Source organism: Monodon monoceros, unplaced genomic scaffold (assembly GCF_005190385.1).
Source record: "Monodon monoceros isolate NGI ecotype Baffin Bay Population unplaced genomic scaffold, NGI_Narwhal_1 Super_Scaffold_16, whole genome shotgun sequence".
Taxonomy (NCBI): Eukaryota; Metazoa; Chordata; class Mammalia; order Artiodactyla; family Monodontidae; genus Monodon; species Monodon monoceros.
This window is the reverse complement of record NW_021703772.1, coordinates 26287659-26304640: the sequence shown is the minus strand read 5'-3', so window position 1 is coordinate 26304640 and position 16982 is coordinate 26287659. Positions and strand designations below refer to the sequence as shown.

Here is a 16982-nt window from a genome sequence, read left to right as displayed (position 1 = left end):
GAGATTATAGTCAGAAACTTCCCTAACATGGGAAAGGAAATAGCCACCCAAGTCCAGGAAGCCAGAGAGTCCCAGGCAGGATAAACCCAAGGAGAAATTCACTGAGACACATAGTAATCAAATTGACAAAAATTAAAGACAAACAAAAATTATTGAAACGAGGGAAAAACGACAAACATACAAGGGAACTCCCATAAGGTTAACAGCTGATTTCTCAGCAGAAACTCTGCAAGTCAGAAAGGAGTGGCATGATATATTTAAAGTGATGAAAGGAAAGAACCTACCACCAAGATTGTTCTACCCAGCAAGAATCTCATTCAGATTCGATGGAGAAATCAAAAGATTTACAGACAAGCAAAAGCTAAGAAATTCAGCACCACTAAACCAGCTCTACAAGAAATGCTAAAGGAGCTTCTCTAAATGGGACACACAAGACAAGTAAGGGACCTACAAAAACAAACCCATGACAACTAAGAAAATGGTAATAGGAACATAAATATCGATAATTACCTTAAACGTGAATGAATTAAATGATCCAACCAGAAGACACAGGTTCACTGAATGGGTACAAAAACAAGACCCATATATATGCTGTCTATAAGAGACACACTTCAGATCTAGGGACACATACAGACTGAAAGTGAGGGGATGGAAAAGAATATTCCATGCAAGTGGAAATCAAAAGAAAGCTGGAGTAGCAATATTCATATCAGATAAAATAGACTTTAAAATAAAGAATGTTACAAGAGACAAGGAAGGACACTACGTAATGATCAAGGTCGTTATTGTCAACTAAGCTATGACAAAGGAGGCAAGGATATACAATGGAGAAAAGACAGTCGCTTCAATAAATGGTGCTGGGCAAACTGGACAGCTATATGTAAAAGAATGAAATTAGAACACTCCCTAACACCATACACAAAAATAAACTCAAAATGGATTAGAGACCTAAATGTAAGACCAGACAGTATAAAACTCTTAGAGGAAAACATAGGCAGAACACTCTTTGACATAAATCACAGCAAGATCTTTTTGGATCCACCTCCTAGAGTAATGGAAAGAAAGACAAAGATAAACAAATGAAACATAAAGCTTTTGCACAGCAAAGGAAACTACAAACAAGACAAAAAGACAACCCTCAGAATGGTAGAAAATATTTGCAAAGGAATCAATGACAAAGGATTAATCTCCAAAATATATAAACAGCTCATGCAGCTCAATATTAGAAAAACAAACAACCCAATCCAAAAATGGGCAGAAGACCTAAATAGACATTTCTCCAAAGAAGACATACAGATGGCCAAGAAGCACATGAAAAGCTGCTCAACATCACTAATTATTAGAGAAATGCAAATCAAAACTACGGTGAGGTGTCACCTCACAACAGTTAGAATGGGCATCATCAGAAAAGCTACAAACAACAAATGCTGGAGAGGGTGTGGAGAAAAGGGAACCCTCTTGCACTGTTGGTGGGAATGTAAATTGATACGGCCACTATGGAGAACAGTATGGAGGTTCCTTGATAAACTAAAAATAGAATTACCATATGACCCAGCAATCCTACTAATGGGTGTATACCCAGAGAAAACTATAATTCAGAAAGACACATGCACCCCAGTGTTCATTGCAGCACTATTTACAGTAGCCAGGACATGGAAGCAACCTAAATGCCCACTGACAGATGAATGGATAAAGAAGATGTGGTACATGTATACAGTTGAATATTACTCAGCCATAAAAAGGAACGAAATTGGGTCATTTGTAGAGACGTGGATGGATCTAGAGACTGTCATACTGGGGAAGTAAGTCAGAAAGAGCAAAACAAATATTGTATGTTAACGCATATGTGTGGAACGTAGAAAAATGGTACAGATGAACCGGTTTGCAGGGCAGAAATTGAGACACAGTTGTAGAGAGCAAACGTATGGACACCAAGGGGGGAATGTGGCGGCAGGGTGGTGGTGGTGTGATGAATTGGGAAATTGGGATTGACATATGTACACTAATATGTATAAAATGGATAACTAATAAGAACCTGCTGTATAAAAAATTAAATAAAATTAAAAATTTTTTAATTAAAAAAAGATGTGGCATGTATATACAATGGAATATTACTTAGCCATAAAAAGAAATGAAATTGAGTTCTTTGTAATGAGGTGGTTGGACCTGGAGTCTGTCATACATAGTGAAGTAAGTCAGAAAGAGAAAAACAAATACCGTATGCTAACACATATATATGGAATCTAAAAGAAAAAATGGTTCTGAAAAACCTAGGGGCAGGACAGGAATAAAGATGCAGACGTAGAGAATGGACCTGAGGGCACGGTGAGGGGGAAGGGTAAGCTGGGACGAAGTGAGAGAGTGGCATGGACATATATACACTCCCAAATGTAAAATAGCTAGTGGGAAGCAGCCGCATAGCTCAGGGATATCAGCTGGGTGTTTTGTGACCACCTAGAGGGATGGGATGGGGAGGGTGGGAGGGAGACGCAAGAGGGAGGGGATGTGGGGATATATGTATATGTATAGCTGATTCACTTTGTTATAAAGCAGAAACTAACACACCATTGTAAAGCAGTTATACTCCAATAAAGATGTTAGAAACAACAACAAAACTATGTTGTGGCTTTCAGTTCTATTAGTCTTAGGTTGAAAAGTAAGGGTGTTTGTCGTTCAGCATGCTTTGAGAAAAAGGGAATGAGAACTGAAAACGGAATTTCAAAATTAGGGATCCATAAATATAGTCAAGGACTTCTGTGATTTGGATTATAAAAGTAAGTGGAGATCACTATGAAACTTAATAATCCAGTATGGAAGTGAAAGGTGATTTTTACTATTTTTCCCAGAGTGTGAGGTAGTACTCTGGTTTTAATAATCACACTGAAATAACCATTTGACCCTCTAACCATGTTGCTGGTACTCACTCACTCCCAAGTTACTTCTTCTCCTAAGGAATGCGTTTCAAAGGGAAAAAGGCTTTCCTCTATTTCCTTCAGTGCAACAATTTCATTGGAGAAAAGCAAATCAATGAATTATTTTGATTTGTTCTCTCCCTCAATAAAGTCTTGATTACAAAATATACCATTTTCTAAATAGGTCAAAGTAGACTTACTAACAGATAAGTAAATCTCAAGACAGCTAAGAATAAGATAACATTTGCCATGTTCAAGCTAGCAAGGTTAATTTGTGAAAACTTTACAGAGGGTTAAGGGTACTCTAAAGTTCAAGCCCTTATTAGCATGTCTAAAGCAGCGAACCCTTTCATTGCAACTTCTCAAAGTTTGTGACTTATACAGCATTTTACAGTTTTTTGTTAGTGAATTTTGCTCTCTAATAAGTTTGCATTCTTTTTCAATTTTCAGCTATTTTTAGATTTCTTTTTTTCTTCTCAATCGATTATTTTGTCGACGTCACCCACGAAATAGCTTTAGGTCATAAGTACTCTAAATACTCTGATTTGCATCTACTGGAGACCTGAATTCTGTTGCCCTTTGACTTTGCTTACCCCAGGTGACTGTCTCAGCCCTAAAAGAACTAAGGTAAAGTTTTCACAAATTAACCTTGCTAGCTTGTACCTTCTCATAGTGTTTCCCAAAATGTACCATGCACACTGCTTCACCTTTCCTAGTTGAGAAGATGAAGATCTCTTGCTGATGGTTATGAGTATATTCTAAAGACATCTAAATAGTGGAGCAGCTGTGTAAGTCCCTGTGAATTTAACCTGTCAGCACCTGCATCATTGCTCCCTGTTAACTGTCTAATTTTTTAATTTGATAGGGTACCATGCTTGGGAAGATTGAATTTGAAGGTCAGTCTGTGGACTTTGTGGATCCAAATAAGCAGAATTTGATTGCTGAGGTTTCAACCAAGGTGAGAAATTTTCCTTCATGTTTTGTAGTATTATTTTATTCCCTTTAGACCTTCCTCTTTTGTAATATCAAAATCTTCTTTTAGGTAGAGGTCATCTTCCAGAAGCATCAGAGAGGGAGGGAGAAAAGGGTCTCATAGCAGTTAAAATTGATATATTACAAAATCAGTACATTTAAAGTTATAACTTTTACTTACAGAGTGATCTTCATGGCCTGATTTAGAGGCTGTTTACTGTTTTAATTTTTCTTCTCTCCTCTTGTGGTTCCTTAGCTCAAGACTTTAACAATGTCAAATAAAAGGGCTGTTCAATTGAATATCAGGAGTCAGAGCGAATGGTCTGCCAGAGAGTCGGGAACACTTTATAGAAATCAGACCCAGTACAGTAATCAGAATCTGGGGTCATTTTGTGCAGGGAAAAGTATTCCTGAGCACACTGAAGACTTAGTGTATTATAGCTCAGTTCAAAGAGTAGTATTCAGGATGATGACTGTATCACCCCAAAGTAATATATGTTTATTGTATATTTACAGGAAGGTATAGAATACATCTTAGAAAGATGTGTTGATTTTGATTGAATATCTGTTAGTGTAGTTGTGAGTCTCTTGGGCTACAGCCTCTGTCCTTGGGGACCATAGAGATTGGTGGGGTAGGCAAGCAAGTAGGCACCATGGAGCGAATACTGTGATAAATGCTGTCCTTGGAATGTGCATGAGGTACCATAAAGGCATGTGTGGGGAAACAGCCAATGAAATAGGTGGATCAGGGGAGGTTCTGCAGAGGAATTAGGCTTGTTCTGAGGCATAAGGAGCAATTCGGTAGATGGAGAACAAGGAGAACTTCGTTTCAGGCAGAGGAAATGGCATGTGTTGAAAGGCACAGAAGTATGAGACGATACGGTGTCTTTGAAGAGTTATGTGTAGTTTGGTGTGGCTGACCTAAGGGTTCACACATATAGGTTCTCGCATTTGGCCAAAGATGAGTGGAGATGGACGGAGCTAGAGCTAGATGGTTTAGTGTCGTTGGCTAAATAAATCAGCTAACTTGGAGACTACTGGGAACGCATTTGGCATCATTTTGGAGCAAAGTAAACTGGATAAAAGAGCAGATAACTAGAAAGTTATTGCAACTAATTAGTACAAAACTCGTGAAAGCCTAGCCTGAGCAGTAACAGCAGGAAAAGAGACAGCAGGGTGGCTTAGACAAATAGGAGAAAGAGGTTTTAACATATTTTCCTATGAAGTGATTTTGTTTGAGACACAGCATGATAGAGGGCTATTTTTATAGAATTTTAGAGTTTAGAACTACCTTGGGGATCTAGTCTAGATTTTCCAAATGTGAGAAATATTGGCCTGGAGAAAGTCACCTTAAAAAAATTCTGTGGTCAAATAAGGTTGAAAAATGCTGCATAATATATTCCTCTCTTGGAGATTCCTAGCAAATTCATATATCCCAGTTTCTGTGAGGTCTTGCTTACTTCTGTCATTCTGTACAGAGAGTATATAGTGTGTTTGTGTAGACACCAGATTGCAAATTTCATCTAAAACCCTTAACAAACTTTGAAATCATTCTAAATTCAGAATGTGCTAGCTGACTCTCGAAGCTGGGACCAGTGTAGGCATCCAGCCCTCTAGGCTTTCTCTCTCTCTCTATTATTTCTTCTTTTATGACTTTGGGGAACTACTTCTTGGGTAAATGCCTGTGAAAACAGATCTGACTCCAAGCAGTGCTTAAAACATAGGTAATGATTATGATATGCTCTGGGATCCTTTTATGAAGTCTACCATTTAAATGCAAATGATTGCACAGTAACCTAAAGGGACCAGAGGTCTACACTAGCTTAGCAAGTCCTCTGACTCAGACTGATTTTATCCATTAGCCCCACTGCATAAGCCTAATGCACAACAGCTCTACCTCATCCAAACTTTATTGCAAGTTGAGGATCAAGTGGTATTTAAAGCATGATATATCTATTACTACATCTGTTTAGTGCTGAATCAGGCAATAATACTTGGAAATTCCATTGCTACTGGTTGTTAATGAGTCAAAACATGGGAAAGATATTTGTTAATTATGGAAGCAACCAGTTTCTTAGGGATAATTGTTATTACTGTATTCAGCATTTTATACAAAACAGGAAGGTACTTTGTTCTCATGAAGAAGATAGAGTTTGTGGCATTTGCTGTGCCTTTCTTACAAATTGATTGTTAACTGCCAGCCACTCCCTAGTAGTTAGCAGTCCATCTGTTACCAAGTGCAGAGCATCCTGAGATGTGTTTATGATATTGGTGTGTTGCTCATAGCTGGACCTTTCTCTCTTACTCTCTGGTTTTTAAAATGGCAGGATGTCAAGGTGTATGGCAAAGGAAATCCCACGAAAGTGGTAGCTGTAGACTGTGGGATAAAAAACAATGTAATCCGCTTACTAGTAAAGGTAAGTAATTTGTTCCATCTCAAGGTTGGGGGTTTCTAATATTGATCATTAGTGTTAATCTGATTTCCTCTATCTGTTTCAGAGAAAGCTTGTGTATTCTGTCAGAATGTCAGGGGATATACTCTCTTCTTGTTGCCTTTGATCTATTAGATAACACATTTATTCCTGTTAAAATTAGAGATGTAGATTTCTGTTAAAAACAAAAACAAAAACCTCAAAGGCCACAAAAACACAGAAGGAAATGAAGACTGTTCTTTTCACTTACTGACGGACATTCTGAGACATGACACACTCAATTTCTTGGGGTTTAGAGATAACCAAAAAGGTAGTCAGTAGGAGAACTCCCCCTTTGGGTTACATTTATTATGTACCACATGTTTGTAGGGATTATGCCCTGACATAGTACAAACTTACACATTGCTTTATATCAACTCTTAGAGAACCAACTGAAATTAGACCTTAAAAATAGTTGAGGAGAATGTAACCATTATTGCAATGTTTTCTTAAACATTGTTTTGTTGGGATTTCTCCTTCTCTTTCTATCTCTGTCTCCCTCTGTCTCTTTGCCTTTCTGTTTCTCTTATACACATGCACCCCACCCCTAGATATATTTGCATAACACCAAATTAGCATGGGTAAAGGAGAATTCTTCAATTCACTTTTTTTGTTATAGAATATCACCAACATCCAGATCATGATTCTGAATGCTGGTCAATTTTATTAACAAAAATGTGCGTGGACCCTTAAATAGTAGATGCTGTGGTTGGCCTAGCCATATCTCCCTCTCATTTTATCATCTTAAGGCATTTTGTTCATCTTCTAATTGCAAGTGTCTGCATCTTATTGCCTCAGAGCTCTCTTTGGTTGGTTGGAGGCTGCTGGCAGGCAGGAAATGACATAGAATTAATGATCCCTGGAGCAGCCCCAATCAATGACAGAGTATAAATTCCCCAGCTCCTTTGCCACATTGCTAAGCTGTTGTTAGGTGAAATGTGCTACACTGGCTCTCAGAATTCCCCAGTGGGCTGAAGCTCCTTTTCTTCATTGTGGTAACTGCCCGATAATGCACACTTTATTAGGATCTTTCCCCATGCTGCTTTCTATTGGTATTTCCTGGAAACCCCTCCAAAGAAACTTCTTTCTCTCAAATTCTTATATCAGGAAATGCTTCTAGCAAAATAATCAAAGACATCTTCCCATCCACTTTTGTATAGAAAAGTTCTAATTTTTCTATCAGAATAGAGGTATTATAGACAATATGAAAAAACCCTAGGAAAGAAGTCACTAAAATTTGGTCAGACAAAAAATACAGAATTGAGGGCTTCCCTGGTGGCGCAGTGGTTGAGAGTCCGCCTGCCGATGCAGGGGACACGGGTTCATGCCCCAGTCCGGGAAGATCCCACATGCCACGGAGCGGCTAGGCCCGTGAGCCATGGCCGCTGAGCCTGTGCGTCCAGAGCCTGTGCTCCACAACGGGAGAGGCCACAACAGTGAGAGGCCCGTGTACCGCAAAAAAAAAAAAAAAATGCCGAATTGAAAAAGGTGAGAGGTGGACCAAATTAAATTTTGGAGAAAGGAATTTATCTTCGCTTTTGCAACTCCCTCTCCCAGAGCTAGGGAAGATAAACTGTATTCCTGTGTGCCCAGTCATGAAGCCTTTAGGTCTACAACCTCCTGAAGTGTGGGGAAATGCATTATCTATTTTTTCAGAATCAAAATGTAAATAGTGTTTTTTTCCTCCACTTTCTATCCTAGGGTCCATTTACATCACACAAAATATGAGTCAACAGAGAGTTTTTTGCTCAGCATTATTTATTTGAATCGTGGACTCTGTTTCCCTTCCCTTTCGGGAGTAATTAGCCAAGAGAAGGTTTACCACTTTGGCGAAGAAAAATGTTATTAAATTGACCATTCTTGTGTTTCTTTTCCAGCGAGGAGCGGAAGTGCATGTAGTGCCCTGGAATCATGATTTCACCAAGATGGAGTATGATGGGCTTTTAATTGCTGGTGGACCTGGGAACCCAGCTCTTGCACAACCACTAATTCAGAATGTCAAAAAGGTGCAGTGAACCTGGGGTAGTCTGTGTCTGTGTGTGAAGTGGAGAGAGTCTGCTCTGCATGGCCGAAAAAGCTGTAATATATTTTATTTATACAAGTAATTTTTTAGTACTCCTATTTGTGACCTCTGAGGCAATGTCAGCACAGATAGTATATAGGGGGAACCAACGAGGAGAGAGTTCCACAGGAAGAAGAACAAAGAACTTTAGACAAAGTGACTGAGATTGTGTCCTTGAGTGCAGAGAGCTGGTGTCCAATCTCCAAATGTGTTGTCTGTACAACTGGAAAATGACAACTTGGGACCTATAAGACCTTCAAGGTTCCAGAGAAATATTAAATTAGATGTAGTTTAGTCTGGATGTTAAGTACATTCTATTGAACTTTAATGCTGCAAATTGTCAATCCCGTCCTTATTTATCGTCTAACTTTTTATTCAATTACTATTCTCTTTACCTTGTAAATTCAGAAAAAAAAAGAATGCTTCATTTTATTCCTTCAGAGATTGCATGTTTTGGAATCGTTCTTCTGGAGTAATAAAATTTTTCCCTGACTTAGATCTTGGAGAGCGATCGCAAGGAACCATTGTTTGGAATCAGTACAGGAAATTTAATAACAGGATTGGCGGCTGGTGCCCAAGTCTACAAAATGTCTATGGCCAACAGGTAAGGTAGTTATGCTTCTGTTTACATGTCAAACTGGCTCTGAAATACTGTTAGTAACTAAACCGAAAAGACTTAGAGAACTTACGTGCCATTTTCTTCAGAATAAATCGATAAGCACACTATTATATGGTTCACAGTTGTCTGACTACCTGATACCACTTTTATTGCATTTTGGAAAGGCAGCCTTCTCTAACGATAACTTTGCTGTAGTTTAAAGTTATTTTCCTTTCCTTGGCATACATTGAAGTTATAATACTCAGTCAAATAACATTCCAAGGGAAATTGTTCTGATTTTAAGCTTGATTTCAGAGCACTGAGTGATAACATTGTAAAACTCTAGTGTGACTTAAGAACCGAGAAATCTTCAGCTCCTCTTGGTTTTACTTCCTTACCCCAAATGATGTTAATTTATTCAACATGGAACTTTCCTTCACAGTCCACCCTCCACATAAAGTATAATTCAGATTGATTCAGGACTGAGTAGTTATCTCTTTATTATCCCCCAAAACTCTTCTTTGGCTTTAAAATTACTGTAGCTCCCTTAAAATAAGTGGCTTATATGTGTCTCTGTTAAGCTAGTGAGCAAATCTTAGCTTTTTGTTATGAGTGCAATTCCCCTTTTCTCAAACTGATTACAGAAGTTTAATAGAACTGATATTTAACACACAGCAAAGCTTCCTGAATTGAATTTTTTCCTAAAATTATTGGGCTTAACAATCTATGACTTTTCTCATGCAGTAATTTTCACTAAGCAATTGAAACGTTTGAATTTTAATAGGCTTTTCTTGTTCACTATTTTACAACTAATGCATTTATATTCTTTTCTTCACTTTTCCTTTTCCATATTCTTTTTCCCCTTTTCCCTCCAGAGGGCAGAATCAGCCTGTTTTGAATATCACAAACAGACAGGCTTTCATTACTGCTCAGAATCATGGCTATGCCCTGGACAGCACTCTTCCTGCTGGTTGGAAACCACTTTTTGTGAATGTCAATGATCAAACAAATGAGGTAAGTGCTCTCAGTAAACCTGTTGAGTGTGTGATGAGAAGTGCAGGACTTTTAATACTCTGTTTTACAATTACCTTTCCCTTGTTTATGTGGGCTTTTCTGGGGTGTGTATGTGGAAGAATTCTTGTTACAGATTATTTCCCACAGCCCTCTGCTTTTTAAAAAGTCGTTTCTCTCTGTCTTATTCTCTTATCGGTTGACTCATTAAGATCCACAATTTGAGAGGTTAATCAATGGCTGTCTTACACATTCATTGCTAATGGATGATTGGTGGAGGTCTGTTTGAGCCTAGTCTACGTGGGTCTCTGGGACTCACTTAGCACTGAAGTAGCCTTTGAGAAGACCCTTGGAGAAGTAATTTAGGAGTTGGAGAAAAGAAGAGGATTTGAGTTTATTCTGAACCAGAGCCTAGAGGGGCCTCAAAGGCTGTAGACCAAATCAGTTGTTTTTAGTAAGGGAACGACACCAGTTGAATCTTTATTGGCCTATTTGTATTAGTACTGTTTGTTTTTAGAATGTTCTCAAACTTTTAACTTAGTTTTTAAAGTTTGGACTTTATTGTCCACTGAATCATACCTAGTCCTGGTTGACATTCTTTGCTACTGAAGGAATTTCTTCCCGTTTCATTTTCCTTTAGGGGATTATGCATGAGAGCAAACCCTTCTTTGGTGTGCAGTTCCACCCAGAAGTCAGCCCAGGGCCAACAGACACTGAGGTATGTCAGAAAGATGAGGCCTATTATGTATTAAAATTTTTTTTAAATCAAATATATTTATGTGAAAAATTGAGAAACGAAAATAATCACCTGGGTGGTCTTCGTACAGAACATTCTTAAAAAGAGTGCTTTGGGGCTTCCCTGGTGGCGCAGTGGTTGAGAGTCCGCCTGCCGATGCAGGGGACGCGGGTTCGTGCCCCGGTCCGGGAAGATCCCACATGCCGCGGAGCGGCTGGGCCCGTGAGCCATGGCCGCTGAGCATGCGCGTCCGGAGCCTGTGCTCTGCAATGGGAGAGGCCACAGCAGTGAGAGGCCTGCGTACTGCAAGAAAAAAAAAAAAAAGAGTGCTTTGATAATGCCCATATTGTAAGAAAATTTCCCCATGAATATCATGGAGGAAATTTCTATCGTTTTAAACAGTTAAAGTGGGAAAGTGCTTAAGAAACGGATGCAATGTGATTTTTATTTAAATGAGTATCATTCTAATATATTTAGTTCTGAAATTTACAATTGTGGTACTATGCAAATGAATTCCCTCTTGCTATCTCATTCTCATAACTGAAATGAAATTTTAATCCCCCATCTGTGACTTCACAAAAATCCCTATGGCAACTGTTTGCGTAGCCATGAAGGGAGAATAAACAGCAGCAGGAGCAGGAAGGAGGTCAGGGGTGTCGGGGAGGGTATACGTGCACATACATACGAGTCAGATGGCTTAAGAAGAGAACCATAAGGAATGCTTAGAGGAGTTTTGTTTTTAATTTAAATATTTTTACTTTTTTGTGTAAGCTTCTGGTGCAATGTTTAAGAACATCTTTCCAAACAAGAGCTTGTGGTGATACTCAGAAAAGTCTGGGAAGTCTGAAGTGACTCTTCCTCTCCTATACCCTAGGGCCTCCAGTAGTAATGCTGACAATTCTTCCTTCTCAGCAGATGCTCTCAGAAAAGACACCTGGGTAAAACAAAGAGGAGAATAAAAATTTTCCCATTGTAGACTCTATTTCCTCATCCCTGAGTTGCCTTTTCAGATATTTGTATTTTGTTCTTGTTTTAATATTATTAGGAAAGAATCGTTCTTAATAGCCAAAGTCACCACATTACCTACCCATGATGACACTCAAAAATAAAATCTAGTTTCATATATCTATTGCCTAATGCATGTTAATAGTTTTTTAACTTAAAATTTAAATTATTTGCCTATAGTAGGACTTCAGATTAGGAACACTGAAATTAAGATATGTGATATCCAGTATCACTTAGTTCTTTTTTTCTCCTGTCCTGCCAAATAGTTGCAAAATAAATATCTTTGTTGAAATTTGTCACCTCTAGTGCAACAGTGGAAGTAAATCATTGATAAAGTTTAAGAATAACCTTAGAGATATTTTTATACATAATACAATCTTTAGAGATATTTTTGACCTGATAGAAAATTTAAAAATCCAGTTATTTCAAACTTTAGGGTGCATAAGTAATATAGCTTCATTTTTTTTGCATAGTTAGAATTTTATTTAGAAGAAGAAAATGATTCATAATTAAGGGGCTGAAAATGACATTCTCAGAAGGCATTATTTGAAATGTTCATTCTCTGCTGAAAACTTTTTTTTTTTACATCTTTACTAGATTATAATTGCTTTACAATGTTGTGTTAGTTTCTGCTGTACAACAAAGTGAATCAGTTATATGTATACCTATATTGAAAACTTTCTTTTAATAGGATTTGACATGAGCAGTTAGAAGTGTTTATTTGATCTAATTCTTATAGTAGTAAATATTTAGTTTTGCCAGCTTTGGCAAAACAAAAACAAAAAAACCAAAAAGCAAATACTGCATAGCAATACTCATCCTAAAAAGTTATTTGTTGCTTATCTAAAGTTCAACTTGAACTGGGTATACTGTATTGTATCTGAGAATTTTGTGAGTTTTGAAGCTTCTAACTAGTTGGTTATATTTTTTTTCTAGTACCTGTTTGATTCCTTTTTCTCACTGATAAAGAAGGAGAAAGGTACCACAATTACATCAGTTCTACCGAAGCCGGCCCTAGTAGCATCTCGAGTTGAGGTCAGTATATGTGGGCTTCCTTTTCGTTTATGTATTTTGGATTTTCTCTATCGTGTGATGACTTCTTTTTTAAGTGAATGATGTAAACCTTTTTGATGTCTATGAAAAATGATTGGTAATATTGCAATCACCCATCATTTTAGCATCTAATTATTTGGTCTGTTCTAGATGATTCATTGGATGTTCATTGGAATCTTCATGTTTTGATTTAAAAATCATATCTTTTAAAGTTCACTTCTTCTAGAACATTTGTAATGAAAATAATTTAATAGAGAATAAGGTTTAATTTAGTTTCAAATTTGATATATTTTCCATTACTCAATAAACCATAGCCCTATGTATGCTTGAGATACAGTTCAGGCTACAGAATCATTATAGATGATAGAAACTTTTGTTTCAACGAAAAACCCAAACAAACTTTTGGACAACCCAATACCTCTAAAGAGCAAATAGATAAGGATTAATATAGTGTAAGACTCGACTCCTTATTTGTTTGAATATGTATTTAATATGGAAAGGTTTCTACACATTTCCTTTATAGTTAAGGCACACCCACACCCACACCATTATTACATAAAATTTAGAAGGGTGTATGTATATTTTTAAGTATATACATATATATATATATAATCCTCTTTTTATGAACAAATAGAATTGATTTATATGTTTACATGAAATGATAAATTGAGTTAGATGGTTTGTTTTAAAGATTTCTATGACAGCCTTTTTTCCTGAGATGGAGAGATGGGAGGTAATCCAGCCACTCAATGTGGAATCAAACTGTGGATTCTTGGTAGCTAAAGAAGCCACCCCACCATACAGTGTATTTCTCAAAATATCAACTCATGTTTTTCAGATGCTTTTCTTTTTTTAAATAGTGAGGGAAAAGTGTAATTTGGGATTCTACATTGCATTGCACATAGTAGGCACTCCATAAATACAAAACAAGTTTCCCAAGTCCTTGTCTCTTGCAGTGACCTAGAACATTTTTCTCCTCTGAAGGGCTTCGCAGTTGTGGTTAAAAAATAAGCAGAATTATTATTTGCTTGAAATCATATGTACAATTTGTATGAATTTCAGTATGCTGCCAAAACATGATCTTTTCATTACTGTATTTTCTGTAAATATTTCTGGGCTGAACTGCAAAGTAAAGGCAAAATGTAAATATGAAGGTGTCCCTGTGTCCCCTTGCCTCCTGTGTTTTCTCTTCATTTGTTGGGAAGGGCTTGTTTGTATTTATGCCTATTCTTTGTCCAATAGAAACCCATGGAATAGTAACACATTTAGTCAATTAAATTTTAAGGAGTTTTTATCTAAAAATTATATATATAAATTATATTTATTATATATACACATATAGATATACATTTCCATATATATTTATGTAGTTATTTTTAGATATTTATATATGTATATATATATATTATATATGTTTAATTAAAATGTAGACCTCTTCCAAAAAGTTTTTACTTAAGTGAAAAAAACCATGACCTTTGGAAATTCCTTTTTGAAATTAGAGATGTTTAAATTGTTGGTCTTTTTACTCATATATTATGTATATTTCAAAACATCACCACATAAACACAGACAATATAGTTTATCTTTCCCATACTTAACAATGACTAATTTCCCCATCTTAATAATAAAAGCAATGCTATCTTCTTATTGCTTACAGGTTTCCAAAGTCCTTATCCTAGGATCCGGAGGTCTGTCCATTGGTCAGGCAGGTGAATTTGATTACTCGGGATCGCAAGCTGTAAAAGCCATGAAGGTGAGAGACTCTGATCTTTGCTGGAATTAATATACACTCCCTTTAATGAGTCTAATTAGTATTTTATAATTTAGATTTATGACACTACCTCTTTTCAAAGTCACTATAATTAATTTCCTTCCACATCTTATATGAAAGGAAGTTTGATCACAGACAAGATTTTTAACTTAAATGTGCACACCTGCAAATTAAGAAGGTTGGATTGATCTCCGGAATTGTCTATGTTATCACCTATTTATATTGAAAACATAAATCTACACTTATGGATGTTACTCAATGAGGCAGTGAGCTTTTAAAACATATTTGCCTTTTGTGTGAAAGAGGGAATTTGGATATCCCTGGTGCTCTAAAGTACTTCAAGTGTTCTACAGGATGCTTCAGGCATCTCTTTGGTTGAAAGGGGGAAGATCCAGCTGGAGGAACAAAGGAAACAATGCCTTTTGTTCAAGCTTTAGAAGTTATTGCAGGTCACCTAATTCCCCCATCTGTGACTTGGACTGGATGACTTAACAGGAAGGTATGGCTGGATTTTCAAGTGGAATAGAGGGTTTGATACCTAAGTTGGGAAGAATATCCTCCCTGTTTCTGGAGTCTCTCGAAATCTCCCCAACCTTTATCATAGTAAAATAAACCTTTAGAAAACTGACACTGTAAGTGTAAGATATTTCTATTGAAGAGCTAACTTGGCTTCTTTTTGGTGTCCTTATTTTCCACGGTAGTCCCCATTTTGGTGCTAATCAAGCCATCCAAAGTCAATGTGAGCTCTCTGTGACCTTGCCACAGGCTTTGTGGAGTCAAGCCACTCTTACCAAGAGACCTGGCTAGGAGAGAGCAACATAGGGAAGGAAGCAGGAGACTAGGACAACCAACAAGAGAAACAGTTGGCCAAAATTTTCCTTTTTTTCTTTGCTTTATTCAGTATTCTATATATTCACCTGACAGATGTCTGTTGAAAGCAGACACAACCCCCCAATTACCTTACTCTTCTTCCCATTCTTTTTTATTTTTAATACTCTTCTCCATACACGCATGGATGTTCACCCCATGCACACATGTTTTTTGTGTACCTTTTCAAAGTGTGCTTTATTTCATTGTATTAAGATTCAGTTTATCTTTAGATAGATAATTAGTGGGTATCCAATGGTTCAGATTGGTTAGAACACAGTCTAAGTGTATTAAGGGTTTAGAACACATTTAAGTAGCATGCAATTTTTTATCCTATTTGGTAGTTTTATAAAGAATTAATATTTCCATAGGTTGTATTTTTTGTATGCATTACATCCAAAAGGTGAAGTTATTGATTTGAACTGAAGAATAGGAAGTATTAGATATAGTATTGTGATTAAGAGGTTAATAAAGATGAATTTATGAACTGAGTATTTTTAAAAACTTAGATTATGCATAAATTATAGCTGGAATTATATTAGAAAAAAATTATGTAACATTTACTAAAATGGTTTGAATAGACACTCATCACATGAATTTACGGGACCTTTTCCTATGTAATTTGATTTATAAAAATAGCTATATTCATTGTATAGCACATGCAGGAAAATATTTAACAAATATACCTATCCATTGGTACTTTTCTCTAGTAGTGAGACAGTCTATAACTTTTGTTTATGATGTGCTTTCCATTTGGACTCAATTATTTAAATTCTAACCCATATTTTAAATGTATTTGCTTATCTGTATCTATTCAATATTTTGTTAACAGTACTCTTTATAAAAATAGCTCTTTACAATCTTAGAGAGGGCTCATATTGAGGAAAGGGTGTAGAACTTGAGTCATAAGACTTGGATTAGAGCCCTAATTTTGTCATTTATCAGCTGTATGATCTTTGGAAGGTCACTTAACCTTATTGAATCTCAGTTTCTTCATCTGTAAGGTGAAAATTTCTTTTATAGTCTTGCCATAAAAATCAAATAAATTAACAAAAAAGTACACTACAAGTTTTAAGGCACTATTTGAATTTAAAGTAGTATGAAATATATTTAATTTTTCATTTGGATTCACCACACCCCCAAGGATATGTAGGGCTTTCAATGATGATTTCTATACTTTCATATGAATATTTTGTTGAGTTTTTAGAAGACTTCAAAATTGACATGCTAATAGGTAAAAAAACAAGAACCATCTGGCCGGATTTCATAATAATTATTTTACTAAATGTCGCCCTCATCCTGGTCTATAAAGCTATTATCCTTAGTAGCCTACATGAAGAATTATTTTAGGGGTCTCTCCAGATGTCAGGAATGAGATAGGGCTATGAATATCTTCACACACACACAAATTTTTATTTTTTGCCATACGGTCATTTTCTTTTTATATAATATGTATAAACAGTTTTATAATGGTCTTTGTCAAAGCACTACAGCAGGCATGAAAATCTAAAGAAAATGGAAACC

At 36.5% G+C, this 16982-nt stretch overlaps 1 protein-coding gene across 2 annotated transcripts in view; it reads left to right on the top strand.

Moving 5' to 3' along the window:
* CPS1 (carbamoyl-phosphate synthase 1) overlaps positions 1 to 16982 on the top strand; it is a 144656-nt gene that overhangs the window by 34865 nt on the left and 92809 nt on the right. For both annotated transcript variants that reach the window (XR_003793943.1, XM_029225263.1), the window contains exons 6-13: positions 3778 to 3870; positions 6212 to 6301; positions 8233 to 8361; positions 8915 to 9021; positions 9891 to 10029; positions 10667 to 10744; positions 12704 to 12802; positions 14478 to 14573. Coding sequence is in view for 1 of the 2 variants with exons in the window: in XM_029225263.1 (XP_029081096.1) it covers positions 3778 to 3870; positions 6212 to 6301; positions 8233 to 8361; positions 8915 to 9021; positions 9891 to 10029; positions 10667 to 10744; positions 12704 to 12802; positions 14478 to 14573 (831 nt within the window). In the remaining variant the exon portion in view is untranslated. The remainder of the gene's footprint in view (positions 1 to 3777; positions 3871 to 6211; positions 6302 to 8232; positions 8362 to 8914; positions 9022 to 9890; positions 10030 to 10666; positions 10745 to 12703; positions 12803 to 14477; positions 14574 to 16982) is intronic.